We start from the raw sequence: 22,524 nt of genomic DNA, 5'->3' as shown, positions 1-22,524 counted from the left end.
GATCTGCTCTGGCTGCAGCCATTCTAGCAACAACATTGACTGGCCGGACTGTTGCCATTCCTCAGCCTCGCCGGAGATCCCACTCTGAGAGTGACACGACCTACATTGAAAAGGACAGTTTCATCGAGCCCTATGCCACCATCTCGGAGCTGAGGCATCAGTAAGGACCATGTCATGGGTTCAGCTTCCTCTCGGGGCAGAGGCAGGGCAGCTCTGAGCGTGTGTGTGTGCGTGTGGGTGCATGTGGCTATAGGACTAGAGCTTAGTACTCAGGTTTTCATCACCAACGTCAAAGGGATACTGTCTTGGGACATTAATCGGTCTTGAATGTATCCGAATTTTCTCTAGAGTGGATCTTGTTAAATTATAGCTTGTGAAGACACCGGTTGCTTTCATGGCAACACTGAGCTGGTGAATTCAGTGCTGCTTTTAGCCACAACCTAGGTGGTGAGAGTTGTCAGTCCCCACTTCTCGTGTATCTCCTCTCTGAACGGTCGCACTGAATTTACCTTTGTTGACGCCTACTGTAACCTTTCTTCTTTAACATCACTTTCTCTACTGCTTGAGCTGGATTAGAGCTGACATAGGGCCAGGAGTCAGGAAGGTTTCCTCCTGAGGGAGAGGGCACTGGGGGAGAGCTGCGGGCTATACAGGAACCAACTGGGAATGGGTTGGGAGGTGGTCAGTGTGGGGCTGGGATGAGAGAAGAGGGAGCATGACACATGTGAGCAACTGAAGGAAGACATTTGTGGCTGGGAGGAGTCAAGTGAGGTGGGGAGTCATTCGAGATGGTGCCGGAGGAGTGGGCAGGCTGGGGGTGCCTTTGGTATCCTGTTTTGAGGTTTGGTATCTCCCCCAGGAGCAGTGGGAAGACCCTGAGGACTTTAAGGGCTTGTGGGGTGGAGGTGGGGGATGCATCACTAGATGTGCCTTGTGTCTGCCATGTTTATTCAATTTTGGTTTTTGAGGTTTTTTTTTTTTTTAACATACCAAAATATTCTTTATTTTTTCTGTAGTAAGAGCTATCAGTCTTTGTAGTTTCTGACATTATTGTCAAATCTAGGAAGATTTTTCCTATTACAGCATTATACAAATGCTCACATATTTCCTTCTAGGATGTGTTTATATTTTTGGTTTTTGAATTTTAATCTTGACTCCATTTTTGAGATGTTTGAATATAGCCTGTTTTTCTCCCGGTAAGAATTTATACTTTGGCTGAATAAGAACTGAAGATGAGGAAGTAATTCTGAAATCCATTGGAAAGAATAAGCAGATAAGACCATAAGAGGAAATCTGGAAAGGAAGAATAGTGATTCAGGGGGAGGGCTGCATTAGCCCCATCATATATATATATTTTTTAATAAATGTACTTATTTTATTTATTTATCTTTGGCTGCATTGGGTCTTCGTTGCTACACGCGAGCTTTCTCTAGTTGTGGCGAGCGGGGGCTACTCTTCGTCGCGGTGCGCGGGCTTCTCACTGCAGTGTCTTCTCTTGTTGCGGAGCATGGGCTCTAGGTGCACAGACTTCAGTAGTTGTGGCACGTGGGCTCCAGTAGTTGTGGTGCATTGGCTCAGTAGCTGCGGCGCACGAGCTCAGTTGCTCTGCGGCATGTGGGATCTTCCTGGACCAGGGCTCGAACCCGTGTCCCCTGCATTGGCAGGCGGATTCTTAACCACCGCGCCACCAGGGAAGCCCCAGCCCCATCATATTTTAAAACATTTAGTTGAAGTAGTTAAAGTAGAGGAGTGCTGGTTCAGTGATAGAGAGGTGCACGTGAACACCCTGAGGTGAACCTAGTGTTTGCAGGCATATTGAATCTTTAATAAAGGCAGCCCCACAGATAAAGGGAAAGGAAAGGATTCAACAGTATATTCATTAGCAGTATTAGAAAAAAATCAGCTTTGAGCCTTTCCTAATTCATACACCAAAACAAATTCTTATTGAATGAAAGGACTAATTTTTATATACATAGAAATAAGACCATGAAATCCTGTATCCAATCTTATCAAACCTCTCAGAGAGAGATGCCTGCTGTGTACTTCCAAGCTAAGAATTTGGAAGGTTAAAAAAAAATTTTTTTTTTAATCATCTGTATGTTAAAAAAATTTATAGTCAAAATAAGATCTATAGAATAGGAAAAATATTTATAGTAAATACAAAGTCAGGGTTTTAATTTTAGTAGATGGAAAAGTTAATTTCAAATTGGAATGGACTTACTAGAAGCAGAGTAGATAAATGGACAAAGGCCATGAGCAGACAATTCGCAGTAGAGGAGCCAGGGCTCACATCCAAATACATGGAAAAATAGCCCGTCTCAGGAAGAAATGCACATTTTTACAGTGAGATTTCAATTATTTTGGCAAGTTTTAGAAAATTATTACCAACATAGTTGCAGGTTGGGGAAATGATTTTGCGTGGACGCGTGTGGACCCACAAAATGTTCCTGCTGTGGGTGGTGTACTTTCCGTGTGTGTGTGTTTATACTGTTTGACTCAGCAGTTCTCCATATGGTTGTTTGTTTTATGGGACTAATCCTCAATACAGAAGAGATTTGCTGCACATTGACATTCATTACAGGGTTATTTATGATGGTGAAAATTGGGGTAAAAACCTATGTAAGGGGAACGGGTGATAAAACTGGTGTATGAACCTAACCTTTTGACTTTAAAAACTTGTTAACGAGGAGGCAAATTGTATATGTATGCAGAGATAATAACTATGAAAACCTAGGTGAAAAGCTAGAAAGAAATGCTAACAGTGTACAAAGAGGTGGAATTGTGGATGATATCACCCTTTAGCGTCTGTATATTTTGTAATGTGGTTGTAATACTTTACAGTGGGGCTTGAGGCAGTGCATTTAATACACGTATATGAACCTATGTGAAGCGTTAAGTGGCTTGTTTGTTTATTTTGCTCTTGAATGTTCTAATACAGACCACATAGGCAGAATGAGACGGGAAGAAGATCTTCTTTGCCATCCTTTGAAATGCTGGGCTACGAGGAGGAAGAGGACACTGACACGCACCTGTCATGCAGCCACAGGGAGTCGGGGGACACAAGTGCTCGCAAAGAAGAGGGAAGCCTCAGCGACGCCATTTATGCCGTGCCACACAGAAATCAGGTGCTTGTATCGTTCCAGCGTTTCTTCTGCACCTTGACATTAGCTCAGAGTCAGTTGTGTCAAGTGCATTAGTAAGGATTTTCCTTTTCTCTCTTCGGCAGTTGATGGCTTTTGTTTGGGGGCTTATTTCTTTTTAACATGTCCAGTCTCATTTTCTGTCTTGTTAGGCTAAAATTCGAAACTCTTTCCTTTATCTTTCAAGACAAGTCCTTCAAAAACAGAGATAAACATCTTCACATTCTTAACGTAGGTTTCCATCCGATGCTGGTCATCCTGCTCTTTCCTTTGACACCCCCAAAGCTAATTTTCCTGTCACTTTTCTGTATCGATGTGTACGTTGCATCGTTTCTTCAAATTCATGCCTGACGAGAGGAGTATGGTCACTCGCCTCTCCTTAGCAGCAGACGTTCTCTGAGTGCTTACCCTATGGGAGTCTATAAATCAAACTCTCACGTGCATTGATTTCCTGCTGTCTCGGTGACGTAGGTTCCGTTTACGGCCCCATCATACATGGGGGGGCCGAGGTCCAGAGAGGCTGAAGGAGCCCATTTCTCCACCATTGCCCGCGTGCCCTGGTTTAAACACTCTGCTCCCAGGGTTTTGGAAACTGGATAGCGCCGTTTCGTTAATGGCAAGAGACAGCACCATAATTTCTTTTCCCTTTCTCGCTTTTTTCTTTTTCACCATCACTATATTTATTTATTTATTTATGGCTGTGTTGGGCCTTCGTTTCTGTGCGAGGGCTTTCTCTAGTTGTGGCAAGCGGGGGCCACTCTTCATCGCGGTGCGCGGGCCTCTCACTATCGCGGCCTCTCTTGTTGCGGAGCACAGGCTCCAGACGCGCAGGCTCAGTAGTTGTGGCTCACGGGCCCAGTTGCTCCGCGGCATGTGGGATCCTCCCAGACCAGGGCTTGAACCCGTGTCCCCTCATTAGCAGGCAGATTCTCAACCACTGCACCACCAGGGAAGCCCTTCACCATCACTATAATGTGTTATTTGTAGTGAGTATACTTATAGACTTGTAGCATCCAACTATAATATATACAGATTGAATATATTGACTATCCTCCACTATACTGAATCACATTTTAAGTGGCGTTAGGGAACTTATTTTGAGGAATCCTTATGTGAGTATTTCAGAAACTAACCATCACTTTCTAGCATATACAGACTTCAACATGCAAAGTTAGGTTTCTCTACAGCAAGGAGCACTGGACAGGCAGACAGCTGCCAAGAACCCAAGGAGGCCTGCGGGGCTCTAAAAGGCCTATGTGAGCTCCCACTGCCCCTCAGTCTGCACACTTCCTGGCTAGTATGTTGGACCCAGGTTACAGATAGAGCTGTATCACTCAACTATTTTGGAAGTAAAGCTTGCTACCGCATTTCCCTCAGAGGACAGAGATTATAGTGACCTGTACAACCTCCTTTGTCATTAACAGAACAGATAGTTTATTTTTTAGGCAAGTGTGTCATGGTGGCTCTAGGACCCATGTGCAGTATGGAAATTTTTTTTTTATTTTGGCCTCACCGTGCGGCATGTGGGATCTTACTTCCCTGACCAGGGATCGAACCCGCGCACCCTGTGTTGGAAGTGTGGAGTGTTAACCACTGGACCGCCAGGGAAGTCTCGGAAATGTTTTTTATTTAAAAATTTGAAAAGTAGAGCAAGGCAACAAACACTGGCGAGGGTTGGTGAGGATGTGGAGGAGCTCTCTGATGCTGCGGGAGTGGGAGTTGACCCCGTCGCTGTGGGGAGCTGTTTGGCACTGTCTATTAGAGCTGAACACGTGCATCTTCTATAACCCAGCCCCCCGAAACTGAGAAGCAGAAAATAACATAGCACGTTAGTGTTCTCACGCTCCAGAATGAATGAGTATTGACATCTTATCTTTTGTTTTTCGTGTTTTTTTTTTTTTTTTTTTTTTTTGCTTCAGATTTTCTGATAAAAGAAAGAAAATTACAGTTAGGGTTGAAATCTTTGTCTCCCATCTGCTCCATCCCTGGATAGCCATCTTCTCCTGGATTTGGGATGTGTTCTAGAAGTCTGTTCTTATTCTTTTACTGCAAATAAGTGTCAATAAACAAATGTATTACTATATATATATTTTTAATTGTACAAAGGTCACCGTACTGAATCAATCTTTCCACCTCTCGGCTTTTTCACTCAGCATTGAAGTTTTGAGATGGATACATGTTAATTTATTTATCTACTCACCTACTGATGAACATTTAGGTTATTCCTTTGCACGTTTGGTACGTGTACCTATGTGTTCTTCACACTAGATGTTGCCGAATTGTTCTCCAAAGCAATGATTCCCATTTGCCTTCCCAGCAGCAGTATGTGCGTGCCGGTCTCCACGTTTCTGTACATCCCAGCCAACAGGAAAGCCTTTCCCTATACAGCCCAGGAGCCAGAGGTGGAGTATTAGTAACTGATTGCAGTTGAAAGGTCTCATCATAACCTGGACATTGTCCTGGCCGGTTGCAGATGGCATGAATGAAGGGGCCCTTAAGCTGGAAAGGGATTTCAGTTTCCCACAGCCTTACAATTAGTACAATAGGGGGAGGAAGACACATTGACCTTTTCTGAGCATTTGATATTTGCTAGGCAGCTCACACGTGCCATTTCATTTACTTCACACCCCTGGCGGTAAGTGTGTGAAGAAACAGGGTAAATAACTTGCCCAAGATCATCCAACCAACCACCCAGTGGCAGAGGCAGGATTCAGATCAGGGCAACCAGTTTTCCCTGTTTAGAATTTAAATTGGTGTTTACAATCCTTGTGCCTATCAAGAATATTTCTTAGACATAGAGCTTTTTTTTGAAACTGAGCCAGTAGTCTTAAATTTATTATATGATTAAAATACATATCTTTGAAAAGAATAGACGTGTGGAGCATGTAAAACTGCTGTTTAATCACTAGATGGCACTAGCTCTGAAGCAGATACTGCCAATGGGGTATGTTTTAATTTAAAAGAAAAAAGTAAAATTGCCCTCCTTATTTTTACTATAGACATTCTATAATCTCAGGTAAATAATTTACAATTTTATTCTTTTTTATCGAAACTAGTAAGATAAGGAAACAGACCAACCCACATCAGGCAATTTGGATATAAGTCTCTACCTCATGCCTCTCTCTGTGTTTCAGGGTAGTTTGGGCAAACATCTTCATGTGAGGTGTGCACCCACTCAGAAATGGCCTAACAAATGGAAAGCAAGTCTTGTTTTCAGCAGTTGTCTTGTTGGTGCCACCCAAAAGTAAGGCTGCAAGGGAAGTGGGGTGGGTGAATGTGTGGTCAGTTCCCACAACACTAGGGCCCAGTGGAAAGAGCAACACCACGGACAGAGACCTGAGTCCAAGTCCCAGCTTCTCTACTTCCCAGTTGTGTGACTTGGGAAGTCTGATAATGTCTCTGTGCCTCAGCTTCTTCATCCTATAAAGGACTGTGTTAGGGAGGAAACTGTCTTTGGGTAGGTAAATAATTCAACACTTACTTGTTGAGCATCTGATTGAGTACTAGGTATTGTGCTAGGTGCTGGAGAATCAGTATAAGACAGACTCCACAGTCACACAATTAATAATTAATTAAAGGAAGGGTACACGGTGGCATGAGACCACATAACCTTTTCTGAGAGGACTGCTGAGAGTGACAGCAAAGAACGAGTTAAGGCCTTTCTTCTCCCCTTTGAGGTCACTTGATTTTTCTGCCTGATAACCTTTGTAGGTTCATTCTTTATCTTTTGAAGTTCAGTAATATCACCAGGATTAATCGTGGTGTTTATTATTTTCTGTCCTTTTTTCCTGAAACTTAGTGCATATAATTTAGTTCTGCAGACATAGATTTTCATCTCCCTTTTTTATTTTCAGGGAATATTTCCTCCCCTCTTTTATTTTATCTTTGACTGATTTCATCATCTGTTCATTGTATTCTCCATTGGGAACACTAGTTATGCGTTTGTTGGATATCCTTTGTCTTCCATGTCTATTATATTTTCTGTAATCCCTTGTCCCTCCATTTTCTTTGCAGCTTCATTCACTTTGTGTGATTTACTCTGTCTATCCTCATCTCTCTCAGCACTTTGTCACTATGTTTTATGGCTTCTCATATAGCTTTTACCTCTGTATTGGTTTTATTTTGCCTTTTGTTTTTGTGAGTTCTGCTGATTTACTTCACACATCTTTCTGTTGCCTTATCACTTTACCTGATCTCCTGGATCTCTTCTTTGGGTTCCTCATGTCAGACTGTGCTGTCTTTAACTTCTTTGAGAGTATAGAGCTGGATTCTGGATGGCAAAGGTGGGCTCTCCCAAGTGTCTCCCTTTAGCTTCGCCCGCCCTGTGGGAGTTACAGTACGTCTCCTGGGACCATCACATCCTTGCTCTCAGTGCACCCGTCAGAGAATCACTGTGGACCTTTGCAACCGTGACAGTTTGTGACTGTCGGAGCACCTGCATACCTGACGTCTGAGGAAGTTTGGCGGCTTCTGGCATTCTCCCTCTCTTCCACATTTCATAGGTTTGGTAGCTGTTTTCTGGCCATTGACTAAGCTTGCTTGCTTTTTTTCTTTTCATTCTTTCAATTGATTCCAACAGGTTTTAAGGGAGGAGAGTGTAGTCTAATTGCCTGCTACCATTTTCAAGAAGTCACTGTTAGGATGTTACTGAAGCTCCTCTGTCACACCTTCTTGCTCTTGTTGTGTTTGTGGATTTGCAGAGCATCTTGTCATAAAATATCATATATTCATTCATTTGTTCATTTATTCATCCAGCCAACTGCCAACAAACGGATATTTGAATGTCCTCCACGTCCTTGGATCCAGAGAGGAATCATTCATGCAGGGGTAAACCAGTTATCCCTAGAAACTTCTGGAGGCCAAGGAGTAGTAGGGAATCTTTTGCTGCTGTGGTTGAGGATTAGGAATGTCCCCCTTCTCTCTCCACAGTTTTTAATTTTTAATTTCTTTAAAATTTTCTTTCTGTTACACAAGTATACATGAATCCCCATGTCTTATAAAAACTTTTGATACTGCATATAAAGCAAACACTGCCCTGAAACCCTGCCGTTCCATCCCTCCTCTTCTCTCCAGGACAAGCCTCTGCAGTCACTTTGATGTCTATATCGTTTTCTTGGCTACAAATAATCAAATAGGCAAACAAAAGGTTTAAATAATAGACCTTTAACTCTCTCACATAACAAAATCAAAAGATAGGAGATTCCAAATTGTTTCAGCTGCCTGTCAAAGACTGGCACCTGAGATTCTCTTGGCTTGCTCTCTGAGGTCACCAAATGCAGCCAGTTCTTCCTGCAGAAAGGAGGAAGCGGGGCAAGGTCCTTCAGGCTGCACTGTGTTGATTACGGGGAACATTTTTTCCTGGGAGCCTCCCAGCAGGAGGTTCATTGGTCACATGCCCATCCCTTGGCCAATTACTGGCTATTACTATGGACTGAGCCCACTTGCACTGAACAAAATCAGGGTTCTCTCAACAAGGTAGAAGCGGGGCACTGACTGCCAGGTGGGCTGTGGTGCCTGCAGTCTCCCTGTCCACATTTACACACACACATCCCTGTGCAGATAGGAATGTCCACGGTTAGTGTATGCACGTGTAGACCGTTGACTCTGCTCTACCAATGCAAGCACCTCTGCATGAGCTGGACCCGCGTTGGTGGCAGTAGAAGGCCAGGATCTCAAGTCAGGCACCAAGCTGTCACTCCAGCCAGTTTGCAGAAGCCACCAAGAGTGAGTGAGCCCTGCCATCCTCCAGCGGTGGGGTCTCCTCCATGCAGCGGTGAGGAGGCGTGGATTCACAAACGCTTATTTCGCTTACCATAACATGCCAAACCAAGGGAGGTCCAGCATGCTGTCGGACTTACAAAGGTCCCAGTGCAGGCCCGCGCGGTCCCTCTACCCCACAAATCAAAACTGCCCCTCCCAGAGTCAGTCCTTGGTCCACTGCACAATCTGACCACACTCTCGCCTGGACTTTACCCTGAGGTGGAGCTAAGTGAACCCTTCTGTTGCTGCACCACTAGTGTCTGTCCCTTTGGGCTGGGGTTCTTAGGTTGGCATCATCGATCTGAGGTGGGGCATCTGGGAAGGTGCCAGTGCCGTTTGGGGCTGCACCCTATGCGTCCTCAGGGTTAATCACCGCCGGCTCTTACAGTTGGCTCGCCCCACAGTCACAGGAACCTAGACGCTGCAGCTTCTTTGCCATGTTGCCAGGTGTTCCAATATCTTGCTTTCACCTCCAAGTAAGAGAAGATGTCACAGATTAGCTTTGCATATTTTTGAGCTTTATATTCATGGAATCATAGAATGTGTATTATTTTGCATCTGACTACATTTTTTGGTGTGTACAAATTTAAAATTATATCTTCCTGGTAAATTGAACAGTTTGTCACTATGAAGTGACCCTCTCTATCTCTAAAGAGGTTTTTTGCCATAATGTCTATTTCATCTGACATTCTCCATCTTTCTTTTTTTTAATTAATTAATTTTTAAATTTATTTTTGGCTGCGTTGGGTCTTCATTGCTGTGCGTGGGCTTTCTCTAGTTGCAGGGAGGGGGCGCTACTCTTTGTTGCGGTGCGCGGGCTTCTCGCTGTGGTGGCTTCTCTTGTTGCAGAGCACAGGCTCTAGGCGCGAGGGCTTCAGTAGTTGTGTCTCACAGGCTCTAGAGCGCAGGTTCAGTAGTTGTGGCGCACGGGCCTAGTTGCTCCGCAGCATGTGGGATCTTCCCAGACCAGGGCTGGAACCCATGTCCCCTGCACTGGCAGGCGGATTCTTAACCACTGTGCCACCAGGCAAGTCCCCTCCATCTTTCTTTTGTTTGATATTTGCGTGCTATTTTTTTGGATATTTTTGGATATTTTGGATATTTTTTTCCAACCTTTAATTTTTTTTGGCCATGCCACACAGCCTCGGCAGTGAGAGCACCAAGTCCTAAGCACTGGATCTCCAGGGAATTCCCAATCCATCCTTTAATTTTAACCTTTCTATATCCCTATGTTTAGCTGTGTCTTGTAAATAGCATCTAGTTGTTTTTTTTTTTTTAAGTTTACTGAGATATAATTCACATACATACTATTCATCCATTTAATGTTTACAATTCAATGCAGCATATAGTTTCTGTTAACCAAGTTTGACAAACTTTTCCTTTGTCTTTTTACTGGACCATTTGGTTCTTTTATGTTTAACGTATTATATGGATATATTTGAGTTTAAATCTGCCATCTTTATTTTTCCTACTTGTCCTATTACTCTGTATCTTTTTTCCTCTTCCATTCTTTTGGATTGATGATTTTTTTAGTTCTATTTCTTTCCCTCTACTAGTTTGCAAATTATACTGGCTTGTTTTCTTTTCTGATAACTACCCTGTAAATTCTAGCATGTACATTTTACCCTTTAAAATCTGAGTTAGCGTCCTAAGCAGGAGGAAGATGAAGGAGCTTAGGCCAGGGCTGCAGACGGATGAGGAAAAGGCCACTCCTGGCCTCCCTGACGGCAGCACCGTGGCTGAGTTGGCCGGCTTCTTCCTCCCTTCCTTCAGGACCCAAACAATCTTTGTTTTAGTAACCAGGTGATTTTCCTACTCAGAAGTATGTAATAGTTTAAAAAATGTTTTAAATTAAAACTTTTAAATTAGAGTGTCTTTAGAATATTGCCACAAATTCTTTAGGCTTATTTATCGATGTATTAAATATACACAAAAGGCATATAAGCCATAAGTGTACAGCTCAGTGAATTTTTACAAACTAGCCCCCATCCAGATTAAAAGAAAAAGAAGAACACTACTAGGACCCCAGAAGTCCTCCTCTGTGACAGAGAGGACTCACTACTTCCCCAAGAGTTAACCACTGCCCTGACTCCAAGAGTAGACTAGATCTTAGAAAATCACCGTAGGTTAGTTTTGCCTATTCTGAGGATTCTATGACTTTAATCATACAGTACGTACTCTTTGGAGTTTTTGAGAGTCTTCTGTCATTGTGTGTAGCAGTTGTTGGTTCATTCTTATTGCTGTATAATATCCAGTTGTACAATTATAACATCCAATTAGTTATTCATTTCACTGATGATGAATATTTGGTTGTTTCCAGACTGGGGCTTTTAGGAATAGTGCTGCTATTAACATTTGTGTGTATATTTCTGGTGGGTCTATACCGCTCATATATACTGATGAGTGATATATGTATGGTCATAGGGCATATGTACGATCAGTCTTAGTGCTAGTAGATGCTGCCAAACATTATTTTCCATAATAGGGTATATTTAGCATTTTCTTTTTTTTTAAGTTTATTTATTTTATTTATTTATTTTTGGCTGCGTTGCGTCTTTGTTGCTGCACACGGGCTTTCTCTAGTTGCAGCGAGCAGGGGCTACACTTCATTGCGGTTCACAGGCTTCTCATTGTGGTGGCTTCTCTTGTTGCATAGCATGGGCTCTAGGCACACAGGCTTCAGTAGTTGTGGCACGCGGGCTCAGTAGTTGTGGCTCACAGGCTCTAGAGCGCAGGCTCAGTAGTTGTGGTGCACGCTTAGTTGCTCCGCGACATGTGGGATCTTCCTGATCCAGGGCTTGAACCCACGTCCCCTGCATTGCCAGGCGGATTCTTAACCTCTGCGCCACCAGGGAAGCCCCTAGCAGTTTCGTATTTCCTTGATAAAAGTGAGTAGCGTAATGTATCTTTGACAGGGTGAACAAGGCAGATGGGTTCCTAGGAGACAAAACCTAAGAGGTCATTTCTTTTTAATCCCTTCAAATGATGACTAGAGTGGGAGACCTTTCTGCTGCTCCGAGCTGGGTCGCCCTGGAGCCCTGTACCCAGAGCCTGGTGGGCCTAGCCTTAGCTTTTGGCTCTGAAATGTCCCTTCTCTTGGGCATCTTGCCAGTGAGTTCTGCCCCCTCCCTGCCAGCCATGGGGATGACCCTTCCACGGCCTGCAGCACAGCACAGCTAAGCCAAGCTGATCACATACGCAAGATACTATTCAGGATAGCAGAAGGGAAGCCAGCCAGGGAGCACCAGTCGCAGCTTATTGCACAAGACATGGTTCACTGCTCTTCCCCTTGGGCAGCCTCTGTCCCCACCTCCCAGAGCCCTGCCAGTGGGGTGGTCTCCTGTTCATCAGGGGAGGTCCCAGTCATGGCCCACAGGTCTGTGAGGGGCAGCTCTGCAGCCCTGCCACCATTCATGACACCTACGTAGAAGATGCTCTCAGACAGCAGAGGGGAGAGTTCCATTCCATCAGGAAACATTCACAGTGGACTCACAGCCAGCGAACATAATGGACCTCGATCCCAAACAGTTGCCTGGATGAGGGTTCTCACAGGGCTCGTCGGCAGGTCTTGTCCCATGCAGAGATGAATACACAGCATCAGTACCAAGGCAGGGTGGTACTGGGTGCTATGCAGAGCAGGCCAGAGGCAGCCCCTTTTCCTGAGTTGGTCCCTGGCAGGAATGGGGAAGGCGAGCTGCCCAGGTAGCATTGGGGGTGGGGTGGGGGTGGCTGTGAAGTTCTCGATGGCTTAAGCATAATTTGGGCGGCATTGCCTTTGCCACTGGGCTTCTCCTGAGGGACCCGAGATTTCATCCAGCCCTGCCAGGTGTGGTCCTTTTATGTCTTAGAGAGGAGGGAGCAGTGGAGAAGGTATGGAATAAGACGTTTGGGTTTGTTGGGAAGAAATTTGATACAGAAGCACTTATCACATAGTTGGTTGTTCCTTTGTCTTTTGTAACAAAAAGGTTCCATCGTCACATGGGGTAGACAGTGAAGATGAGGAAAATATTTCTGAACAAGATGGGTTTCCAGGCTCACCTGTTCCACCAGAGCGTACGCAAGAAAAAGGTAAAAATAAATTTTTTAAATTTAATATAAAAAAGCATTTTGTGGCAATATATATTGGTTAACTTGGGGGAACATGTAGCCCTTGCACCTTCATACTGTGGTTCCATGATTTTAAGTGGGAATATCCCTGAGTTTTGTTTTCACTGGGTTACAGTGAAAATAGTTGATTGCCTGGGTGCTAGGTCATCTTTAAAGCATGAGGCCCTCACATTGGAGTCCATTTTGTCGGTTCCGGCAGCCGTGAGAGGCCCCCTGGGGTGGAGGGTCAGGGCTCAGGCTCTGAAGCTCCACACGCTCCTTCCTCTCTGCGCCCCACGTCTAGCGCTGTGAGGGGAGGGTACCCAGTGGTCTCCCCAGGATGAGCGAGTGAGCTTGTCTATCTTGTTCACTAGCCTAGCTCCAGTGGCTGGATCAGGGTCCTGGCCCCTGGCAGGCTGTCACTGCAGGTGTTTTGGATGAAAGAGTGCATGGACATGTTTATAATACAACTTTGTAATAGCGCATCCTTGTACGTTTCATTTGGCACAGTGAGAGAATTCAGCGCATTAAATGACAAAGGTAGTTTTCCGTTTCCTAAGAGGTGGCTTATGTTTGAGAAGCCTGGCATACAGTGGGCACCAGTCACTGCTTTATCAGGACCCTCAGAGTTGCTTAGGCTCAAGAAGACTCTCATATAAGTCAGTTCACAAGGGGACTGATTGATAAACAGAAGGCCAACCTACTAATACCTGTGCCAGAAAATGCCAGTTGATTAGGCCAGCGTATTTTATCCCTGTGGGAAATCCATGTGTATGTTCAATTCAAGTAAAAAGTATATCTCTTTTTAAATTACAGAATTAATACTTTCTCACTGTAAAAAAAAAAAACTGAAATGCAGAAATATAGGAGGTTAAACACACATAATTGTACTCCCGTAGAGTACAATTTTAACAACTTCGAATGCGTCTGTGAATAAAATGCATGTTATTTTATTACCTGGCTTTTTAAAAAAATCTTAACACATCCTGAATATCTCTGTGTTCATACATGTCCATCCACTTTCTGATGTCTGTGTTGTCTGTGGCCTGATGTGTTATATATCAGTCAGAATCCAATCAGGAGACAGAGTGTACATGGTGATTTGAAAAAGGAAAGTTTAATGTAAAGAATTATTGACTATAACAGGATTGCCTACTAAGGAGTAGAGAGAAACCTAAAGAATGCAGGAATGGCAGATAGAGGGAACAGCTGCTCCCTCTTTAGTTAACAGAGAGCCCCCAAGAGAAGAAACATTTGGAGAATCTCCAATGCAGACATTGGAGAGGGTGCAGCTGCGGCCCACTGGCGGGTGGAGAAGTTAGCTGAGGTGTGTTGCTAACAGAACTCGTTGGAAAGCTGCCCTCTCCAGGGGAATTCCAGGAGAAGCCACCCATGGGGAAGTGCTGCTGGCCACCTAGAAAGAGGGAAGAAAGGAGGAGAGGGGAGAGAAAAAGAGGAACGCAGGGAAAGAGAGGGGCGGAGACAGCCTTTTGGGATGAGGAACCCAAGCCCCTTCCTCCTCCAGTGTCTCTTCTGCACCCTCTACTGATGAAGTTTATTATTGCGCCACCTGGCAAGGTAGCGCTGCTGCAGTAACACAAGCCAGCAATAAAGGTGGGTTTGGAGATGAAAGGCAGTGTGGTAACTGGCGCACTTGGTAACACAGGTGGTGTTGAACTGGGAACGCAGGTGGTGGTTGGGAGAGAGTTCAGCTCCTCCAGTGGTTTTTGGTTTGTGATGGGCATTAAAAGCCCCTGGACACTTGTGAAAAGGCCCCACACCAACCGCAAATTCTGAGTCAGTGACTCTGGGCTGGAGCCCCAGAGGGTCTGTATTTTTAACAAGCTCTTTGGAGAGTCTGATGTGAGTGATCCTTAGGCAACACATCAGAAACACTGGTTTTCAGTGCTTTGGTTCTGTCATTTCCAGGTGGCGAGAGGCTTGGTGAGTTCCTTAACCCCACTTCTACTCAGTTTGAGTGCACCTCTCATCAGGTTCTTATAAGGATTAAATTTATAAGGATTAAATTTAGTCGTATGTGTGAAGCACAGCATCCTCCGTAAATGCTAGCTGATAATTATTGTCTAAAGGCTAAAGCCTCAAACTCTGTCAGCCTGAGGTGCCACTCTGTGCCCTAGCAGTACCCGGCCAAGAAGCTCGGACCCTGACATCCTTTGGTCGAGGCTCCGGCATCTGACCGAGTGGACTGCTACTGGAGGCGGGGAGGCGGGGAGGCATCAGCCTCAGCTCATCGGGGGAGTGGCGGTGGGGCGGGTAGAGAGCTCTGGGAGGGGGAGTGCTGGGAAGGTGGGGAAGGCTCAGAGTCGCGCTGAGGAGTTTGGCCTTGGTTCTGCAATCATGTGAGCCGCTGAAGGTGCTCAGGAACGAGCAGCGGGGAGAGACGAGCATCTCCGAGTTGGGCTCCTGCCTGGCTCTGGACCCACTTCTCATGTGACCTTGGGAAGGCTGCCTGCCCGGGCCTGGTGTAGCCCATCTGCAGAAGGTGAGTGCCTAAGATTGTACTCTTCTGAGGTGTCAGGTGTCTTTCTCTGCTTTACAAAGTTTTCTCTCTCTTTTTTTAATCAGATGGTAAACATTCTATTCTGAATTTAAAGGTAAGGATTGGTTTTTTTTGGTTTTTTAAAAAAATTTATTTATTTTATTTATTTATTTTTGGCTGCATTGGGTCTTCGTTGCTGCACACAGGCTTTCTCTAGTTGCGGTGAGCAGGGACTACTCTTTGTTGTGGTGCGCGGGCATCTCATTGCCGTGGCTTCTCTTGTTGCCGAGCACGGGCTCTAGGCACGCGGGCTTCAGTAGTTGTGGTTCGCGGGCTCTAGAGTGCGGGCTTCAGTAGTTGTGGCGCATGGGCTTAGTTACTCCGAGGCATGTGGGATCTTCCCGGACCAGGGCTCGAACCTGTGTCCCCTGCATTGGCAGACGGATTCTTAACCACTGTGCCACCAGGGAAGCCCAAGGATTGTTTTTTAAAAACTGATTTTCTCAATTAATAGAATTTCTACCATAATTTCAAAACAACTTTTGTGATTTGTGGGGCAAAAAACTTCCATTAAGAGTTCTTTTCCATTGAATGTTTTTTAAAATTAAGTTTTAAAACATGAAGAAACTCATGTTTTGCATAGTTTAAAATGAATGTAATGTATTGAGAGATTAGAAATCACTTACATTACATTTTCCTTTGTAGAATGAATAGACAATAACCAGTTTTCGGATATGGAAATAGTTCTACTTAAGTTTTTAATTCTGTGATGTCAAAGGAGTTTAAAAATTAAAGACTTCTCAGCAGAGTTAATTTATAACCTTATCTACTTTTTCAGCAGAAATTAGAAACTTAATATCAGACTGATGTGTAGTAGAAAAATGAACAAAAGTTCAAAGACTTCCCTTTCCTTTAAGTTTTGGGTTGAAAAGGGGGATGTTTTATTCTTTTCTCAGTGCTTTGAAAACGTGCTTCTCTGAAGCTTATGGGGTCTTTTTGCATATCCCAAGGAGAAAAGACCAGTTGGAGTTTGCTTTGTGCATCTCTGCTCAGCACCTACAGTCATATCACATGCTTTAGAATGTGAACTGATGGCCTGTCACTCATGGGACCTGCATGTAAACACAGTGACTGACTACCAATAATAAATTGTGGAGAAAAGGCAACCCTCCTACACTGTTGGTGGGAATGTAAATCGGTACAGCCACTATGGACAACAGTATAGAGGTTCCTCAAAAAACTAAAATGGAGTTGCCATATGATCCAGCAATTCCACTCCTGGGCATATATCCGGAGAAAACTCTAATTTGCAAAGATACTGTGTTCATATGCAGCACTATTTACAATAGCCAAGTGCCCATCAACAGATGAATGGATAAAGAAGATGTGGTATACACACACACACACACACACACACACACACACACACACAATGGAATATTACTCAGCCATAAAAAAGAATGAAATGCCATTTGCAGCAACATGGATGGACCTAGAGATTATCATACTGAGTGAAGGAAGCCAGACAAAGACAAATATTATATGATATCATTTATATGTGGAATCTAAAAAATAATACAAATGAACTTATTTGCAAAACAGAAATAGACTCACAGATATAGAAAACAAACATATAGTTACCAAAGGGGATGGGGGGAGGGATAAATTAGGAGTATGAGATTAATAGATACACACTACTATGTATAAAATAGATAAGCAACTAGTATGTACTGTATAGCACAGGAAATTGTATTCAGTATCTTATAATAACCTATAATGGAAAAGAATTGGAAAAATATATATATGTATAACTGAACCACTTTGCTGTACACCTGAAGCTAACACAATATTGTAAATCACCTAGACTTCAATTAAAAAAAAAAAAAAGACACTGAACTCGTGGACAAAAAGGCAGGAAGAAAGCAGAACTTCCCTTGCTGCTCAGAGAACTTGCCAAGAGGGGAAAACCCTTAAGGTTTCGGTTCATTTAAAAGAAACAGTGAATATTAAAGTTTCTAAAGCTAAAACAAACTAGCAACTACAAGAGCCAAAATGAAGGGGAAAAAAGTACTTAAATATTTGATATACGATGACCTACCTGCTTGTGCCAATCCACTTTTAGAAGATGCTGAGACTCTTAATTCATTACTCTCATGTTTTTTCTTCCCTAGGATGAAAAATCACCATTGTGTGGAAAACCTCCACCCTCTCCAGGTATTTGCCTTTTGAATTTCATTGTGATTAAAAAGCTGATTGTTCTAGCGAATACCCAGAATAATCTCACATAAAATAAAGATCACTTTTTTTTTTCCCTGTAAAGGCTGTTGCTTCTGTCCCATTATCAAAATTGGGAAGAGTAGGCAGTTTGTTGAATTTCCACCTTTGCCTTAAAAGAGAGAGTCTAAACGTTCACACGTTGGATGATGGATATGTGTCCCCGTGGGATGTGCTCAGATTCTGGGGAGGGGAGTGGACCTGTGGGATATAGGCAGACACTGGGAGGGGGATGTATGCAAACGGGGGCTCTGCTCAGGGGCTAGAGACAGAGCTGAGGGGTCTAGAGATACTTTCTGGGGTGCTATCCCCTCTACAGTTTGGGGAGCCTCATTAGCTTTCAAGGTGGATTTTGTAATTTTTTCCTGTTAAGCCTCACATTGCTAGTCTGAAAATCCTATCAGGAATCAAGGCTTTTGTCTGTCCTCCATGTCTGATTGGCTTTATTTTCACCCTTTCTATCTCGGTGTTTTTGGTGCTGTATTCTGGGATATTGCTGGGGCTCTAATGTCTAGCCCACAGGTTCATTCTTCATTGTATGTACTCCGCTGCTCAGCCCATCCTTTGAATTTGTATTGTGAATGAAACTGTTTGTTTCTGTGATTTCTATTAAGTATTGACAAACATCTCTCTGGAATCTTAACTACACTCATTCAAAAATCTTATAGTTGTTGAGCAGCCAACTCTGTCCTCTGTTATTTGATTTTGGTGCTTCTCTTATAGCTCACATGGTTCTTGGTGATGTGTTCACCTTGGTCCTTGGGAGTCCCTGTTGGTCTGCCTGGGGATGTTGTATCTGATTACTGCAGGCTGCTCAGAGGGGAAACCAGTGGGCTGTCAGGCGTACAGCCTGCCTCCAGTGACTGACAGGGACAGACAGGGTGTGTGGTCAGCCAGGGGGTTCGGGGGTCCCTCTTCCTCCTGAGTTTCCCCAGCCCCAGTGCCTGCCTGCCTCAGTCCTCAGAGCCTGTCTGTACTACCTGGCCCAGGGGGCTTGAACCATTGCTGATCCCGTCTGGCACATTAACTGGATACCTCATCAGCCCTTTCTAGGTCTCTTTGTGTCCCCACTACCTGCCAGGGCAAAGCACATCCCTGGAAGCACTCCCACCTCCTGTAGCTGACCTCTCCTGGCATATTTGAGGCTGCAGCTTCCATCTTCAATGTAATCTCAAATGTTTTCTTTCCAGGATTCCTGGTGGCTCGCCTCTTGTTTTCAGTGTAGCTGTGGAGTTACTCATTTCTTAGACTTTCCTTTCATGTTCTAGGGGTTGGGGATGTGTGTGTCAGAGGTCAGGGGAGGCTGTCAGGAGCCACCAGCATTCCCGCCCTTGTCTGCACATCTGCACACAGAGGCTCTGCCCCGGCTGGGAGCCCATCGTAGTCCTCACCTCCTTTGATCTCCCTGTGGGACATCGCTCTCTGCTTTCCTCCATCTTTCTTGCTACTCCTTCCTCCTTCGTGGTCTCTGGTTTTTTTCTGACCCTGGTGCCTTCAGGTATGCCCACATGCTGGTGGCTCCTCAGTCTCTCCAGCTGAGGCTGCCTTCAGAGCTTCGGGCCCGTGTCCTAGCCTGAGCTTCCCTTCCCCTGCCACGCTTGTGTCCCTTGTCTGGCTAGATGTCTTCCAAACCACAGGTGCTTGGTGCTCATCCTTGATTTGCCCCCCCTCACTGTCCACACCCAGTGAGTTCTTGAGCCCTGCTGAGTTTTCGCCCCTGAATCCTTCTCTCCTGTCCTTTCCTCTCCATCCCTACTCTAGGAGTCTCCTGACTGGTCTCCCTGCCTCTGGGCTACGCCTCCTTCCTGTTCAGTTTCTTCACTGCTGGCCTCAGGGATTCGTCTGAGAGTAGAGCCTCTTCTTTCCATACTTCTGCCTGAAAGGCTTTCTGGCTCCTGGTGGCCTGCAGGATACAACCTCCACTCTGCATATTATGATATGTACAATACTATGTACAATAGTAGAGCCTCCACCGGCTCCTGCCTCCCCCTCTGTCATCCCTCTTCCTGTTGCTCACTGTAGTCCCAACAGACCATGCACTCTTTGCTGTATAGGCCATTCTCTTTGCAGGCACTGACATGAAGAGTTGCTCATGTGGTTTTTGAAATAGTCTCCTGTAATTTTGATGTAGAATTGTAAATATCAATTAATATTTTAAAACATTTTTCCTGCGCCTTTTTAGATGTAAATGGTAGAACACATCGAAGACATATAGAAATAACCAAAGAAAAGTTCGAGGAATTAAAAGAAGAAAATTTGCATCTAAACAATGCAAATCAAACCCTTACTCTTGAACTTAACATAATAAAAAAAACAATGAAAGAACTACAGTTAAAACTTAAAAGGATGGAAAAGGAAAATAGAAAGCTGAAAGAAGTTGAGAAAGCATCCTCTCAGGAAGGTGGGGACAACTACACAGTTCTTTTATTAAAGGAACAAACAAGAATTCAAATTTTCTTATTTATTTTGAAAGTTAATATTTTATGTTACAGTATTTGTTGATATTAATGTTCTTGATATTTTGTTATGATTTTAAGGTCTTTCATTAATATCCTTATACTTGTTGAAATTTGATTTCATCTGCTGTGTCATTATTATTATGCTAAAATTCCAATACTTCTTTTGATTCTTAGCATAGTATTGTACATATGTTTCATATCAGTTTTTATCCCCATGAGCAGCATATAAAAGAGGCTCTTTCACCACATACTTACCAATGATGAGGATTGTATTTTCCTTGCGAATTTGATAGGTTAAAAAAAAAGAAGAATCCCATTTTAGTTTAATTTATTTATTTTATTATTGATGAAGTTGAATATTTTTTTCATTATCTTTGTGGGTCATTTTCTTTCTCTTTTATAAGTTTTCCCATTTTAAATTGAGATGCTTTGATCTTTTCTGTTGATTTGTAGGAGCTCTTTACATATTAAGGATTTTAGGCCTTTGTCATGTATGTAATATTTTCTCAGTTTGTTGATAATTCAGCTAAATGTATAGGATATTTTTCTGTTATGACCTATGCCATTGGTGTCAAGTTCTTTTTAATGCTAAGATCAGGGACTTCCCTGGAGGTTAAGACTCCACACTTCCACTGTGTGGTGGGGGCGGGTTCAATCTCTGGTCTGGGAACTAGGATCCCATGTGCTGCGTGGCACGGCTAAAAAAATAATAATAATAATGCTAAGGTCATATAAATATTCACTGTTTTCAATGTTTTCTCTGTATATTTATCTATTTATATAAGTCTAATATTATGGCCTTAAGAAAGATGTTTTAGTTTTCTTTATACAGACCCTGCATATTTCTTGTCTTAGGCACATTTCTAGATACTTTATATTATTTGTGCTATTATTTTGTGGGATCTATTTTCTATTACGTTTTCTAATAAGACATTACTATTATGTGGGAAAGTTATTAGTTGTAATAAATTCTCCATTTATTCTATATAATTTTCAAGGAACATATTTGTATATCATCTGAAATGACTTTTTTTCAACCTAAAATTTTTATCTTACCTTAATTGTACATGCAAAAACTTTCACAAACTTCCAAAACACTGTTGACTATTCAATGTTAAAAAAACTTAGTAACTTTTATTCATTTATATCTATATATCTGTCATTCACTGCCTTTGTGAGCCTAAAAGGGAAAGAAGGACAATCAGCAATTTATATAAAATCTTGATAAATTTGAAATAAGTTCTTATGGTATAATATTGAATTTATTTTTTTCAGTAGTCGCTGCACCTGAATTACATTATCTAAGAAAACAAGCTCAAGAACTGGTGGATGAAAATGATGGATTGAAAATGACTGTTCATTGTTTGAATGTAGAACTGAGTAGATATCAAACAAAATTCAGGCATTTATCCAAGGAAGAGGTAATGTTTCCTATTAAGAAAAATCAGTTTTCTGATATTTTAGCCTTTCCTGTTGAATTGGTTTCCAATTCTAAAGGGCTCATATTTATTATAATTTGGTATAAAAAAAGATACATCTGAAGTAGGGTCTTTCTGAGCACCTTTCTATTTTCTCCCTCCCTCCCTCCTTCCCTCCCTCCCTTTCTCTGATGGGTCTTGGTACATCCCCAACTACTGGGAACCACTAAGAATAAAGACAGCAACTTGGACAATCACAGAGTTTGAGAGGCAACCAGGAGCTTGGGCCAGGCTGATCGATGAGACTCATCTCCTATACAAGACCACTCTGTCAAGACAGGAGAGGTGGCTGTTTTTTCTAATGCACAGAAACCAACACAGAGAGTAAAGGAAAATGAAGAAAAAAGGGAATACGTTCTAAAGAAGAGAATGAGATAAATCTCCAGAAACTGATCTTAATGAAATCCAGATAAGTGATTTACTCAATAGAGAGTTTAAAATAACAGTCATAAAGATGCTCAGCAAGGTCAGGAAAGCATGAACAAAGTGAGAATTTCAATGAAGAGATAGAAAATATTAAAAAAGTACCAAAGAGAAATCATAGAGCAGAAGAATATAATACTCGAGGTGAAAAATTCAGTAGAGGGGTTCAACAGCAAACTAGAGCAAGTGTGAGGAAGGATCAGTGAGCTTGAAGACAGGGCAGTGGAATTCAAACAGAAGAGTAAAAAGAATGAAAAAGAGTAAAGATAGCTTAAAGAATGCCATCAAGTGGATTACAGAGGTCCCAGAGGGGAAAGAGAGAAAGGGGCATAAAGCTCATTTAAAGAAATAATGCTGAAAAGTTCCCTGGGGAAAGAAATAGACATCTCAATCCAGGAAGCCCA

At 43.1% G+C, this 22,524-nt stretch overlaps 1 protein-coding gene across 7 annotated transcripts in view; it reads left to right on the top strand.

Annotated features, from left to right (window-relative positions):
• CEP89 (centrosomal protein 89) overlaps nt 1-22,524 on the top strand; it is a gene marked incomplete at its 3' end in the record, with an annotated part of 74,383 nt that overhangs the window by 8,529 nt on the left and 43,330 nt on the right. For 5 of the 7 annotated variants that reach the window (XR_014237348.1, XR_014237349.1, XM_082366486.1 and 2 more), the window contains exons 3-9: nt 2-160; nt 2,939-3,125; nt 12,866-12,968; nt 15,573-15,601; nt 17,658-17,700; nt 19,943-20,161; nt 21,495-21,640. Coding sequence is in view for 5 of the 7 variants with exons in the window: in XM_082366486.1 (XP_082222612.1) it covers nt 2-160; nt 2,939-3,125; nt 12,866-12,968; nt 15,573-15,601; nt 17,658-17,700; nt 19,943-20,161; nt 21,495-21,640 (886 nt within the window). The remainder of the gene's footprint in view (nt 1; nt 161-2,938; nt 3,126-12,865; nt 12,969-15,572; nt 15,602-17,657; nt 17,701-19,942; nt 20,162-21,494; nt 21,641-22,524) is intronic. The other 2 variants (XM_082366488.1, XM_082366489.1) reach the window with 1 other exon arrangement.

This window comes from Balaenoptera borealis, assembly GCF_965194805.1.
Source record: "Balaenoptera borealis genome assembly, chromosome: 19".
Classification (NCBI taxonomy): Eukaryota; Metazoa; Chordata; class Mammalia; order Artiodactyla; family Balaenopteridae; genus Balaenoptera; species Balaenoptera borealis.
This window is presented reverse-complemented; position numbering and strand designations above follow the sequence as displayed.